This window comes from Oryzias latipes, chromosome 9 (genome assembly GCF_053564925.1).
Source record: "Oryzias latipes strain Hd-rR chromosome 9, Olatipes_Hd-rR_3.1".
NCBI lineage: Eukaryota > Metazoa > Chordata > Actinopteri > Beloniformes > Adrianichthyidae > Oryzias > Oryzias latipes.
Window position 1 is genome coordinate 21,643,592 of NC_136245.1, and position 14,020 is coordinate 21,657,611.

At 39.3% G+C, this 14,020-nt stretch overlaps 2 protein-coding genes across 9 annotated transcripts in view; one reads left to right on the top strand and one right to left on the bottom strand.

Annotated features, from left to right (window-relative positions):
- Positions 1-1,234, top strand: part of acacb (acetyl-CoA carboxylase beta) — a 26,284-nt gene extending 25,050 nt beyond the window's left edge. For all 8 annotated transcript variants that reach the window (XM_023958485.2, XM_023958486.2, XM_023958490.2 and 5 more), the window contains one exon: positions 167-1,234. In XM_023958485.2, coding sequence (XP_023814253.1) covers positions 167-293 — 127 coding nt within the window. In that variant the 3' untranslated portion in view covers positions 294-1,234. The remainder of the gene's footprint in view (positions 1-166) is intronic.
- Positions 1,235-7,680, bottom strand: foxn4 (forkhead box N4). The gene is made up of 10 exons (XM_004072403.5): positions 6,950-7,680; positions 6,337-6,442; positions 4,106-4,275; positions 3,700-3,812; positions 3,495-3,605; positions 3,268-3,395; positions 3,086-3,182; positions 2,807-3,014; positions 2,334-2,726; positions 1,235-2,072 (listed from the first exon to the last, which is right to left on the bottom strand). The coding sequence occupies exons 2-10, from the start codon at positions 6,414-6,416 to the stop codon at positions 1,822-1,824; spliced, it is 1,551 nt and encodes a 516-aa protein (XP_004072451.1). The 5' UTR covers positions 6,417-6,442; positions 6,950-7,680; the 3' UTR covers positions 1,235-1,821.
- Between the last annotated feature and the right edge of the window lie 6,340 nt (positions 7,681-14,020).

Sequence of the window (14,020 nt, forward strand, 5' to 3'; positions counted from 1 at the left end):
CTGACCAAAGTTTATACAGAAATGGTTGACTTTTGTTGTCATTTTAACAAATCTTTTACAACTTTTGTTTGCTATCAACACAATCAAAGAGCCTTCTTCCAGAAGCTCTTGAGTGAATTTTCGGCCTATGTTTTGATATTTGTGCCATCATTTTCTGTCTGTACAGCCTGGTGGAGGCTAACCCAGATGTGGCCATGGACTGCATCATCCACATGAGCCAGTATATCACTCCTTCTCAAAGGGCCAACGTGTCTCATCTGCTCGCTACGATGGACAACAGCAGTTCATCTTAAACTGCAAGAACATTTGAGTCCAGCCCAGGAATAACAATAAACTCTTTTGAACAGATGATTGCACTAGATTGCAATGAAATGTTTGAAATGTGGAATGTTTGTGCCAAAATACTTTTGATGAAAAAAAAAATCTATAAGCTTCAAATGCGCACAAAAAGAAAAAAACGGTCTGTGGCCTTTCTGTGTTTGTCGACATGAAATGAAAGGATCTTGAAGTTGAGTATCAGCTTAAGGAACCTGTTTTTTTTGTTTTATTTCACGTTATCACTGTAATGCACATTTTCACTTTGTTTCTGCACAACAGGAGTCGGTGTTAAATTTGAACCCTGTGGAGTCTACCGGGGCAAAAAAAAACAGCTTTCATTAAATGGGACTCTTGATTTTAAGTGCCAGGTATAATCTTCAAGATTTAACATGAAATGCTAAATCTTAAACTCGCTGATCTTAAGTCTCTCTGAATATCTTTAGTAAAAAAATGTTTTGAAATGACTTGTCTATTAGAGATACTTTCTAGTAAGACTAGATCTACAGTTCTCAATATGTTAAACCGTTGTGTTTGCATGTCTGAAAAGGTTTTTTTTTCTCGGGCATCTCGATCGGTTCCCTCCAGCATCATTTTCACTCTCGTTTATTATTGCTGTAAATTTTGTTATGAGCTTAAGATAATTGTACGGAAAGAATGGCACTATTTGAAACTCCTTAGCATTTATTTTGTTGTCATTTTTCTTGTTTTTGTTTGGTGAAAAGCTTCAAAAACTTTCAATGTTTCATCACCAATAGTTGCCTAAGTGGGGCCTCAAGCAATGTCTTGATTTGCCATATTTGTGATCAAATACTGATATTTCATTCAAATGTATTTTAACTACTTTGAGTACTTTATATTTTACAAAGAGGTGTTTATAACTTTTTGCCATTGATTTTAATAAATATTAAGAAGCTTCTTTCGTTGACCCATTTTTATTGTGTTCACATGAATAAGACACACATCTGACCCTCAGACGTGTCAATCACAGTGAGTAGAAAAGAAGTGTGTAACAGCGGAATGGTTTATAAATGAATAGATCCAATAAAAAAAGAAATCTGTGGTTATAGAAGACTCGGAATTCAAATATATACAGCAAAAGATTGATGTGGTCATCACCTTCTCTAGCTGCCTTTTATAAATATAAATAAAACATCACATCAATAATTTCTAGCACAATACAGCAAACAAAAGATTGGGAACTACATTAAGGAAAGGCTTTCAGCACAAAATGGAGAGTTGGAAGAATGGGTGAGTGCTAACAAACACCTAACTCTCTGCGGTCTTTCCACCAACACTGGCTTTGAGTTTTTCCTTGGCAAATCAATATATAGCTTGTTTTATTTAGTTATTCCAGCCTCCACTTAATTCATCGTTTCTTTGTGGGGATTTCTCCAGCAGGCTTAAACAAATCCCAGTTTTTTTGGAATGATCCTCCAGGTTTTTAATGGCACAAAAGTCCAGACCCAAAGATGAAATCGTCAAATCTCTGAAGAAATGGCTTCTTTAAAGCAGGGCAATGGGCTTGCTGTTGGCCGGGGCACCCATGTACTGAGAATACAAGGGATCCTGGGAGGTGTAGGAGGTGTAGAGCCCTGACACTTGCACCTCTGACAACGGCAGATTTGCTCCACTGGATGCAGGAGGGAGAGCGGCCGTTCCCAAGTCACAGTCTGATAATCGGAGGGGGGAGTTACTGAAGGTCCCCAAAGCATCCAGGTTAAAGCTGTCGTCTTTCATTTCTTCCCACAAATTACCTAAATGGACGGATGGAAGTGTTAACAGACTGATACAACACCACAGTTTTATTAATAAACAAATAAAAACATTGATCCTATTTTAATGATTGTTTGAAAATGTCAGTTTTGTGGTTATACTGTTCAGGCTTTGGGAGTGTTTCAGATGGATCAAACCTGTGTGTTGGCATGCATGACTATCATGCGTCTGAAAGTTATTGGTTTATGTAAAAGTGAAAGAAAATAAAAGTCCAAAACGACGTTTTTTCAAAGTTGTTTTACCTTGAAGGGCGAAGTCCATGATGCTGGGGTCCAATGCATCCACCTCTGTGTTTGCATCGCTGTGCAGACTGTAAAAATTCTCCGGAGGCTTGCTGGGCTGCTGTGCGAGCGGACTGTGGCAAAGGTCAGGGACCGAGTGGAGGGGAGGTGTCTGGGCTGGGGCAGGCGACATGGGGGTCAGCCGAGCCTGAGCCTGCAGCTGAGCCTGGAGTTGGTGGTGTTGTTGCATGGACAAACAGGGCAGGGACAGAGTGACTATGGGCTGGGACTGCATCTGAGCCGGCACTGCCAGCGGTAGGCCACTTGGGCAACCAGCCAGCCGGGTCATACCAGGCTCTAAAGCCTTACGCCTGCAGCTCTCTGGACGGTCTGTGATGAGTTTGTCCAACTCGTCTGCAGGAAAGCAAGACAAACAGTCATACAGAGCAAATAATGTTGTTTTTTTAACCTTTTGACAAAAAAACACTTCTGACCGGGGTTGGCCATGCTGCGCCGAATAGCTGGGAGGTCCTTGCGTTTCCACTTCTGCATCTCTTCTTCCATCTTGTCAATTTTGGCAGGGTTCAGTGCCCATAGACAGCCCTTGCGGGATGAGTTGCTTGTCTTGTTCTCCACCTTCTCAAAGCATTTGTTCAAGGAGAGGTTGTGTCTGACCGAATTCTTCCATCCATCAGGTGCAGTCTGCAACCAACGAGGTAACATGAATGTGCGTCTTTCAGGCCGTTAGTTCAACATCATGAAGCTGATCTTACCTTGAAATAAGGAAAGTGTTCCTTCATAAAGCTATAAATCTCACTGACTGGAAGGCTGCCAGTTTTGCTGTTCTTCAGTGCCATGGCAATTAAACAACTTAGAATAAAAAGGAAATGGTTGGAATGTAAATCATAGCAGAAGAGATGAATAAAAAATCTCTTGTTGGTTAATGTGTGCTCACCTGTAAGAGTAGATCGGTTTGGGAAAAGACTTGGGCTGCAGCTCCCGCTCCTGTGGTGCCAGGCGAGGTTGTGTGAACAGACTTTGGTTGTTAAAAGAGACATTGCTATAAAGCCCAGCCGTTGAACACTAGAATACACAGGAGGGAAAAAGGAGGACCTGATGCTCAACTGTTTCTCCATTGTGAAAATCAAAACAAAGCAACAGCTCGCTCTGCTTATACGCCACCTGTTGTCCAGTTTGTGTTAGAGAGTACACCTGTTGTGGTGTTGCCTGATAAACTGAGGTTGGGCACTGATACCCTGGGGAGGGAAGTCCATTCATGGAGAATGGAGACATCTGTGAAATAAAGAAGGTAACAGAAAAAGTTTACAAGAAGTCACTCAGCTAACAAATGCAATCTATGTTTCCTTTCAGTGCTGGGAAAACTCACACTTCCAGGGTGGTTGCTGGTGATGCTCATCCCCAAAGGACTGTGCTGCATGTTACTCTGCAGGTGGAGAATGGAGGCTTGGCTCACTGGTATGGTCATACTGCTCAGTTGAACTGGAAAATGCCAGAAAACAGACATTGTTTTTCTGCTTTATAGAGCAGAGTTTTTGCATTCGGTTGTGTGGGGTTTATTGATGCAGTTAGGGACATTTGAATGTGGTTCGTTGGAGATGTCCTTGTAAATTAAACAGGTTGAAGCGCACAAACAAACATTGCTAGAAATGTTCATTAATCTCCATCAACTCAAATTTCACAGCTTTTAACCAAAACCAGAAGTTAACGGTAAAGTAGGAGGCCTTAACTATCCAACTTTTGAATCTTTCATGCTCCTCTTCCTGTCTTCTCACCTGTTTGTTGCTCTAGCAAGCTACCCTGGGAGGGGGGGCCGTTACTGTGGCCTCTGCTATCAGCCATCTGCTGTAGCCGGGGCACATCCACAGAGGTGAGCCATGACAGAGACTGAAGGTCCCCGGGGAGGTCCTCCACCCGCAGCTGGGAGGGGTCTGTGGTCAGAAGCCTTCAAGGGGGGAGGAGGGCAAAAGAAGAGAATTGTGGATGGAGAGGGGGGGGGGGTTCAGGGTTAACACGGCTGTCGGCTTAGACACACAGAGATCACAAGTGTGATTAAAATCTAAAGATTGAATTGAAGATTTTTATTTGGGAAGACAAAACCTTCCCAAAGAGCCTGGAAACAGAGATAAAGGCTGCCGGCTGACGCAGTACATTGGCTGGTTAGCATAAGGAGATTAACTACAGGTGTTATTCAGCAGTGACTGTTTTTTTCCCCAACAACAAATGAGTTAAATAAAATGTTTTAAGGCTTTTCTTAAACTTTTGTTTTTTTACTTCCATCATTTGACCGATTTGGTGCAAAAATGGCAAACAAAAGGGTTAAATAAAGTACTTTTTCAAATATATCTTTTTCTTCTATTGTTTAAATGGATTCAGAAAAATCTACGTTTAATATGTAATTATTACTTAGTGTCTCAGCAGACTTCATTAACTTTCAGTTACTGTTTTTTTAATGGGGGGCCTTGCAGAGAAAGAAAAAGAAAGAAAAGAGAGGAATCCTCTTGAATCCTCTCCACTCCTCTTTGTGCACACACAGGGTCCCTTAATTGGGGTTGCTATGACAACACACACAATTCAGTTACTTTGTGGGTCCATGGACAGTGCACCGGCACGACCCCCCCCCTCAAGCACACAGCAATTCTTCTAAAAAAAAAAAAAAAAATCAACCCTGTCAGGTGACCACCGTCTGGCCTTACCCATTGGCTGAATCATAAGTAAACAACGCATGAGATCGTTTGAAACACGGGACAGCAGCACATGCTGCCTGAAACAGTTGGCCTTGTCTATTGAAAAATTATCACCTATTGTGTCCCAAACGACAAATCTGCCCAGTGGCACGTGTCTCTATTGTTTTCCCCAGACCCTTCCTTGATTGTCTCTGTCATTTCTTTTCTTTGCCTGGCCCTTGCATTAATCTGTTGGAATGACAGCCCTCACATTAGAGGGACAAATAGGATACCATCTGCTTCCCTGTCCCTTTCCAGCCTCGATCCTCACACCCCCCCCCCCCAGCCCCCCATCAACCTCCTTTAACGGGGAACTCAGAAAAGCTTAAGGGCCAGAGGGGGGTGGTGGTGTGTGAATGTAGTTTGAGGTCAGGACTGTATGTCGACTGTCTGATTAAGTGACATCTTTGCAGTCAGGAATCAGCAGCACGCGTCCCAAACACCTTGTGAGGACATCACAGAATTCCTGCTGGAGCTTTTAAAGTCAGAGTTAACTGTCAGAGTTAAACTCCTTTCATCTTTGTCTATTTGTGAGGTTTTCTTAGTCTCTGAGTTCATGAACCTTTATTTTCTTAAATTTCATTGATATTTAAAAAAAAATTCATAAGAAAATTTAAAATATATTGTTATGATTCAAAATAAAAGCTGAGTAAGTAGGGGCAGATGCTGCTAAATAGATGACACATCCAGCACCGTCTGACCACCCCTCTTCTGTACAGATGACCATAGAAATTGCTCACTGATGCAAAGCATGTTTTCCTGGTGTCCCCATGTATCATCCACACATTTCCAAGACTTCAGCAAGTCTTCATATTGTGCCTCCTCCCTTCCTGCCTCCCCCCTTTTTCTAATTGGGAGCCACTTGTGCACTCTGGTGACCCAGAGCGCCCTGTCTCCCTCTGAGCTGGCCAGCCCAGAGGCTCAGGCTCTCCGTGCACCGACAGCGGGAGTGTAAACAGAGCTGATGGTTTCTGACAGATCCATTCAGACCCAAAATCATTTATTCTTTCAGACTTTTTTTCTCATTCTTCCTTTTCATACAATCCTCTGCACACAAAAAAGCTGTCCATCAAGCATTAGATTAAATACAGAGTTTTAGATTGATCCTCAAACATATAGGGAAGCATCAAAAAACAATTTCATTTCCAAAAAATGCATAACTTTTTTTATTAATTGTACATTTGCGTGCTCATGACAATACACAATTATTTTTTAAATGTTTACTAGAATATAAAAGTGTTGTAGTCGTTGTAAAAGGTTTTCTTGATCATATGGCTTACCTGTAGTCCTGTGGGGATGGATGATGCCCAGCATTCTCAATTATTCCTGACATCCTGGGAGTTATTCCACCTTCTATCATTTCCTAGGATGTGTGGAGGCTTATTCCTGCAGCAGATTTCACATATTAGTTAAATACTTGAATGTATTTTCCTATAAAGTTAAAGGCGCTGTAAAGACATTAACGCCTTATGATGATGCTCTGAGACCGTTTTAGTAAACAAACAGAATTGTTCCATTTACATTCTTTTTTTTAAAACTTAAATTAGAATTTGGTAAAGAATAAAAAACAAATAAAGAGTTTCTGTTTGGGATAGGTTTGCATTTGCCTTTGGTAAACTCCAATTTGCACTTTGGAGGCTTTTTGATCTTGACTTTCAATTCAAAATAAATAACAGAAAAAACTATAGTCAAATAATAATTAATCTTAAAGAGCAAAGCAGTAGTTTTCATTTTTATGGAACTATTTGATAGTTTTGTTGTTACTACATCCTGATATCAACAACGTACTTGGATACCTAAGTTCAAATTTAGTTCAAGTAAATCAATAAAATTGCGGACCTGACAACCAAAAACAGTTTAATATATTAAAAGACATATACATAAAAAAATTACCTGCTTTGGTTGAAACTAAAAAGCGTGACAGCCGCTCCCAAACTCCCCAGTACTGTATTCCACTGTGCTGCACTCGATTCTCCTCAAAAAAACCGTTTTTAAATTTCCCTCTCCGGAGCTGTCCAGCGCTCTGACATGCGCAGTAGGAACCTCACGGGACTTGGTTGCCCGCGGGTGTGCAGGAGGGTCCCATGAGTTTGACAGCTGTTGTTCACGCAGTGTCTGTCAACAGTCCCAACAACTTACAACACTTTACAGCAAACGATTAAAGAACAAGGATGAGCTGTGAGGGTAATTTGCGAGTCCGCTGTGCGCTTTTACGCATTCATCCAAGAGCCTCTAAACGTGCCAAGCGCATGAAATAAATCAGCCTGTAATCCGTTTCTGCATAATTGGGAAACTCTAAAGTCGGAATCTCAAAGGTTAACAGTCCTTTTCTTGCTCTGGTTGACCGGAGTGCAACGAAAAACATCTGTTCATTTGGAACTATAAGACAGAGATAGCGCGCAAAAATTATTCAAAAGTAAATGAAGAGTCATGAGAAAATGTCCTTATTGCTGCTCTTATTTCCCTGTATATTCCCAAAAGGTCCCTCGACAAGTACTAAGACGTTCAGAGACTCAACTTGTGGTGGCATCTGAGCTTGTGAGTGTGAACTTTTTTTTTTCTGAGGAAGTGCTTGGAGACAATTTTCTTCCCGCCGCAGAGGCCGCGTCCTGCTCCTCTCAGCAGTGGGAAAAGGAGGCAGGGAGGCGGGCACAAAGAGGGCCGGGGGTCGGGTGGGCTACGGCAGGAGGCGGCAAAAATGCACAAAACTGAGCAGACCCACCAAGAGAAGAAAGAAATCTGAAGGGAATCACCCCAAGTGTTCAGTCACTTTAATAAAAGATAATAAATCATAAATTTTCTTAAAAAACAAAAGCAGGTGGATCAGAAATCTTTGGGGGCTTCTGCCTGACATCTATTGGAGAGTTGACAGGTTTAATTACTCCCAAGCATTTTATAAAGAACAAAGCAAATAGAAAATCGAGGTCAGTTTTTGTGTTGTCTTTCCACAAACTGCAGGTTTGACTCTTCAGAACCAGTCAAAGATGTGAAACCAGTTAAGAGGTTAAAGTGCTGAACATGAAGGCAGCAGTATCAGCCTCATGGGACCGTACAGATGGTGAATCGGCCTGTCACAATAGGCACAATCAATGATTGCATGCATTAACGTAACGGACAAAAACAGGAGCATCCCCCCATGGTGTCTCTGGGTCCTAAAGTCCGCCTAATCAGAGGAGGAAACATAAAGTCTGACCATAACAGTCTGTCACCTGACTCACTGATGATGCAGCTGATGTTGAGAAGTAGTTTTGTTCAAGTTACTTCCTAACTGTAATTTATTACACATTTTTGTTAATTTTACAATATTACTCTTTTATTGCAATGTTTTACAATGTCCTTGTGACTTTTAAGTTACTTTATTTATAAGTAAAATTGCAGAATTTGAGACCCAATGAAAATTGTGTTTATGGTGTTTTTAACATGTTCTTGTTGAACTTTTCTCATGATGGAGGATATATATATATAAAATAATTTAACATTAAAATTGCATTTCTGAGTATTTCTTAATTCAAATTGCTGTGAATCAGGAGCAGATGAAAAATGTTTTTTAGAAAAAGCTTTTTTCTGATGCAGCGAGTGAAATGGGTGGGCCAAATCTCGCTGCTCCACTCATTTTTGATGCATTGATTTGCAGATAAATAGATAAATTAATGTCTTCATTTTTGTCATCTGAGCTGGCATCTGGCTCAAAACTGTATGACAGCTTTAATATTGCTTCTAATGACTGTTGACCAAAACTAAATAAAAGTTTTACTTTTGTAATACTGTGTATCTAAGTATGTTTTCTTCAGTTCAGTTTCTGCTCTGCTCTTCATCTTCACAAAATGTATCCATTTCCGATCACCACACCTGTTTGTCCTGAGTAATTTCCACACATTTGAGTCCAGGGTTTCAGCTCATCCTTGTTACCTTTTAGAGCTATTTTTGTAGCAAGCTAATAAATAATTTAAAAATTCAGTTATGTTACATTTGAGATTAGGTTTTCTGTCAGTTTTGTGCCAGGACTTGTCCAGGATGTACCCCGCCTTTGCCCGACAGTAGGCAGGTTAGGCTCTGGCAGCCCGGTGACCCGGAAAGAGACAAAGTGGGTTAAGAAAATGGAAGGACGGGTTTCTGCCAAGTTGGTCTCTGGTACAGCACTTAGGTCTTATGTCTCTTACTCTTTTACAAACCTCTGATCATGACAATTAAGCAACATTTAGTACTTCTCCCCTCTGATGTAAGAATAATACGATTTTAGAGATATTAAATTAGTTTAAAATGATTAGTTTTCTTTTTGTGCATTTGAACAGCTGTGCACGGAGTAAGCCTATAGTGTTTCTTGGAGGGATTTTTCTGCATCTAAAGACATTATTTTGATATTCGGTAATGACCTTATTAAAAACGGTGTGCTTTTTTGGAGGGGGAGCTGGCTCTGTATTTTTTGTGCCACTGAGCTCCACGGCTCAGAGACGCACAGCAATGGCCTCCATGCCTTTTCAGTAGTAACATGGAAACAATGGGATCAGCAAGTGTGGGTTGACGGGTTGTGTTTCCATCTTACACCAAATGTTTACTGAAAACACTTCGGACCCTCTGAGAATGAGGTCAGCTCTCTCTTTAATCACCCCTGTGGGCAAAGGCAGTGTCCTGCCAAAAGACCACAGAAGGAGTAGATGGCAGCTATACTCAGCTGAGGAGCAACATTACTGTTTAGCCAAAATACTCTTCTCCAAAGTTCTAACTTGTTTTGATAATTGAGTCTCCAGCTGCATTGCCAAATTTTATTCTTATAAACCTTTTATTAAATACATTTTCTGTGAAATGCACATATATTAGAGGTTTTCAGATGTAATAAACCTTAATGCACGGCTAAACATTTCTGTTTAGCCGTGTATATGACTGAAAGGTCCTATCTGCACCTTTCTTTCCTTCCTTTCTTTTTAAATCTTTTTTTTTTTTTTTTTTTTTCCTTTTCTTTTAAAGTAAATTTTATGTTGATTATTTCTATGATGTATTGTGATTTTAATGCATTTTTCTGTTTTGTGAAGCACCTTGAATTAATTTGTGTACGAATTGTGCTATACAAATAAACTTGCCTTGCCTTGCCTTAATGCAGAGTGAAAAAATGGATGCTAACATTTAAGTAGGGGTAAAATACTTTACATTGCTGACATAAAATCTGCCTTATTTTGCATTTTTACATCATGTAGCTGAAACAATATCATCTGCAAAATGGAAATATATGTGCTCATGAGTTTGAGGAATGGTAATTTAAATGTTTTTGATGACAAAATCTCTGTATTAAATGCTGTGATTCTCTTTAAATAGTTTAGCTTGAATCACTAACAAAATTACTTGATCCAGAAAAAATAAATTATTTAGACTTGTTTTGTAGAAGACGCTTTGCAATCAGTAACAAATCTACAACACTTAAAGGCACATTCTTATAATGGTTATAAAGAAATGTATAACAAATCTCATATTTTTAGGTACAATCTGATGGTTAACACTCAAACGGTTCTACATACCTTTTTTTGACACCTAAAATTAGATTAAATAAACTCAACAAAACCTGTTTTTTACTTTAACACCAACACTGCAGTAAAGCAGAGGAAACCTTTTACAGTTTAGAAGAATTTATGTGGTAAGCCTTTTACAAGCATTTAGAAAAGTTACTCTACTTCCATTCCCTCTGTAAATAAAGAGCACCGTTGTAGGAATGCAGTATTCTTGCATACAGTATGTCAGGAGCTAGTGGCGAAAGACCCAAAATGTGGGAGACAGAAAAAACATTTAATAAACAAACTGGAAACAAGGCAAAACCCATGGAGCAACAAAAAGGTGACCCAACAGAGCAGATGACCTGAAAAACCAGACACTTAAACTCCAGAGTCCTTTCCTTTAGCTATAAATATATCGAAATGCTTTTGACCTCTGAGTGCCTAATGCTAAAAACCTACTAAAATTCCTTTTCAGAGATGAGTGACTGTAAAACGATTTCACATTTACCACTGTGATGGTGCTTTAATGGTAACAGAGAGTAGGAATTGTTTTACAACAGAAAAATGTCCTGTCGTGCCCTTCATTTTTTATGTGATTAATTCATTATGACCTGTATTAATTAACCCTTGTGCTATCTTAGATGACCCCACCCTTACATTGACATGTTCACCCTACCATGACAAAGGTGGATAAAGGTGGAAAGATTTCATGTAATCCATGGACACCAGTGACGATCACAAATCATTGAAGAAAAAAGGTTCAGCGCACTGTCTAGTGGGTCTAGATGACCCCACTCCCAAAGGTTAAGTGTCTAGGATAGCACAAGAGTTACAGGATTCATCTGTTTTTAAACCTAATTTTGCAGTAAAAAGCCTCATTTTAAGGTTTTTTTATTCAAATTCAGGTAACTAAAAGATCAAAATACAACAAAGAAAGTTTCTTCATGCATTGTTTTTTTTACTTTAACAGACTTTCAACTTTTACTTTTACATCATCAAGGGGTATTTTTTAAATCTCAAACGATTGAAAACTAAATAAAAGAAAACATCAGGTCTGGAGTGCTCTGATTTGACACATAAAAAAAAAGACAGACATTCTTCTGAGCAATTCAAAAAATTTTGACCTCAAGCTTCTTATTTATACATTGATACATATACTGTATCCACTGTTTATCACAACAGCAAATGAAGACACGAGTGACTTCATAGTTACTTTTAGCCTGTTTGGGGATTTTGATCATTTTGAACACTGGGATGCAGCAGAAAGGGAGAAGAGAATTCAAGGAGAAGAGACATGAGGAGTTAGCGTGAAGGAATTGAACTATTTAGACTATACACTTTGTTTCTTTGAAACAAACTTTTGCTTCATTATCTGGATATCAACAAGCAGTAAGAGGTGAACTTTCCCTCTGAACCGATGCTTTGTTTAACTTCTGATGCTAGAAGAGCAGCAGAACGGGGTGCAACCGCTGTAGCCGTTACCATGACAACGTGTGGCACCACGCATCAAATGGTCCACTTAAAAAACGACTGGAAGCAAAAAATGACAATAATTATTAGTTATCTTCTTCTTTTGGCTTTTTCCATCAGGGGTCGCCACAGTGAATGAGTCGCATGGTAAACTTGGCAATGTTTTACGCCGGATGCCCTTCCTGACGCAACCCTCTCAAAGCAACCGGGCTTGGGACCGGCACAGAAGTAGAGAAGGGAACAGGGAGCAGCCCGGAGTTGAACCCTGGTTTCACGGATTAAAGGCGCTGCAAACCAGCACGAGCTAAACCGGCTCCCTAACAATAATTATTAGTTATAATGATGAATAATTTATTTAAATTTTATTTGTTTCATAAGTGACCATGGTATAAGCGGGATGAGGCCCTTCGAGGTGTGCATAATTACAAAAGCATGGACCTCGCAAAAGTAATAGTCCGATGGGATCAGGTCTCTGTTGTCCATCAATTTCTGTTAACGGACAACTTGTCCCACATTATCTTTCACATAATAGATTAAAATCTAGATTAAAAATGAGTTTAACACAATTTTAAAAAATAACGCATTAACTTAAGCCCCCAGGTATCTGAGATTGCTAAATTGAATGAAAAAAGAAGCACCTCTAAGGTGTGCTTTAACCTAATTAAGAAAATGAAGTTCAATTTGGAGCATTACGTAACCCAATCTGCTAATCATGATGGTGCTGAGCAAACAAAACTTAGCCTTTGTTGCCTCAAAAATACAGAATAATGGGCAATAAATGGGCAAGACATGGAGGGCAATTCGAAATGAAAAAATAGAGAAAAACAGTGAAATGTACAGAGTTAGAGGATGGAATGGAGAGAGGACAGCAATGGAGTAATGTGAGCGTTATCATCAGCTCTCATTCCCAGCATGAAATCTATAATGGGAAAATCAACCTCCCTGACTCCTGTGTAATTGGATTTGCCCCGTCTCGTGCTGAATCAGAGCCCAGTGGGTAGCACAAAGCTTGTTAAGATTGGACAAGCATTGCTGGGCCGGGGGAAAGGTGGGGCAATGGCAGGAGTAACCTTGACAACTTTTCTGAAGTGGAGAGTGAATTATTTAAAAACACTCAACTGGTCATTCATTCATCACAGCCTTTTGACTGAGAGCTTTTCAGACATTAACTATTTCAAATTTCAAACTGAGTGAAAGCTGAGCTTTACTTGCACTTAGGTCATCAGAGAAAAAGGACACCTGCACTACCTTGTAAGGATTGTGTGATCTAACACTGGTTACCAGGTAACAGAAGTAAACAGATTAAAAAACCAACTGAGGTAACAAATACGTACCTAGATAATGGCAGCTTCTTCCGCCCATTTGAACCTGGTTTCAGAGAATTTAGTTCCTGGAGTCATAGGGTATTTCAGGGAATAAACATGCATTTTTGAAGTTGCACATCCTTAAGTTTATTATTTAAAGGAAGCCGCCGTGGTTTATAAATGAGAACGAAGGTATTTTCCATTATGCATTGTTGCACTTATGTTAGTACTAATGTTATTTGTACCCGCAGAGGTGTAAATCAAAAATAAACTCTTAACTCTAAAGCAGTCTTTCACCAGCACTGTTACTAATATGTACAGCGTTCTGTTTTTGTTAGATTTTATCAAAGTCTATTTGGGTAAGTTAGTGTTTTCAGAAACTCCTGTGTATTCAAACTTTGAATTTGATCACAGGGCGCTCAATGATTTTGTCTAAAAAATAAAATTATATACATATATATATATATATATATATATATATATATATATATATATATATATATATATATATATATATATATATATATATATATATCACAAAATACCATCTTATATTATTCTCTCTGTATTCTGTATTGCATAACACATGCACACCATTTAAATGTTAATTTTCTGTATTACCATGTCCTAAAGAGGCAAACTCAGCTTCAGTATGATCAAGAATGATTTCAAAGCAAACATTATTGCATCATTTAGATGCAATAATG

Coding starts and splice junctions, on each gene's coding strand:
- foxn4 (XM_004072403.5), bottom strand. CDS start 6,416: ATGATAGAAGGTGGAATAACTCCCAGGATGTCAGGAATAATTGAGAAT. Junction 3,813..4,105: donor CTTGCTAGAGCAACAAACAG/GTGAGAAGACAG, acceptor GGCATTTTCCAG/TTCAACTGAGCAGTATGACC. Junction 3,396..3,494: donor TAACACAAACTGGACAACAG/GTGGCGTATAAG, acceptor TGTGTATTCTAG/TGTTCAACGGCTGGGCTTTA.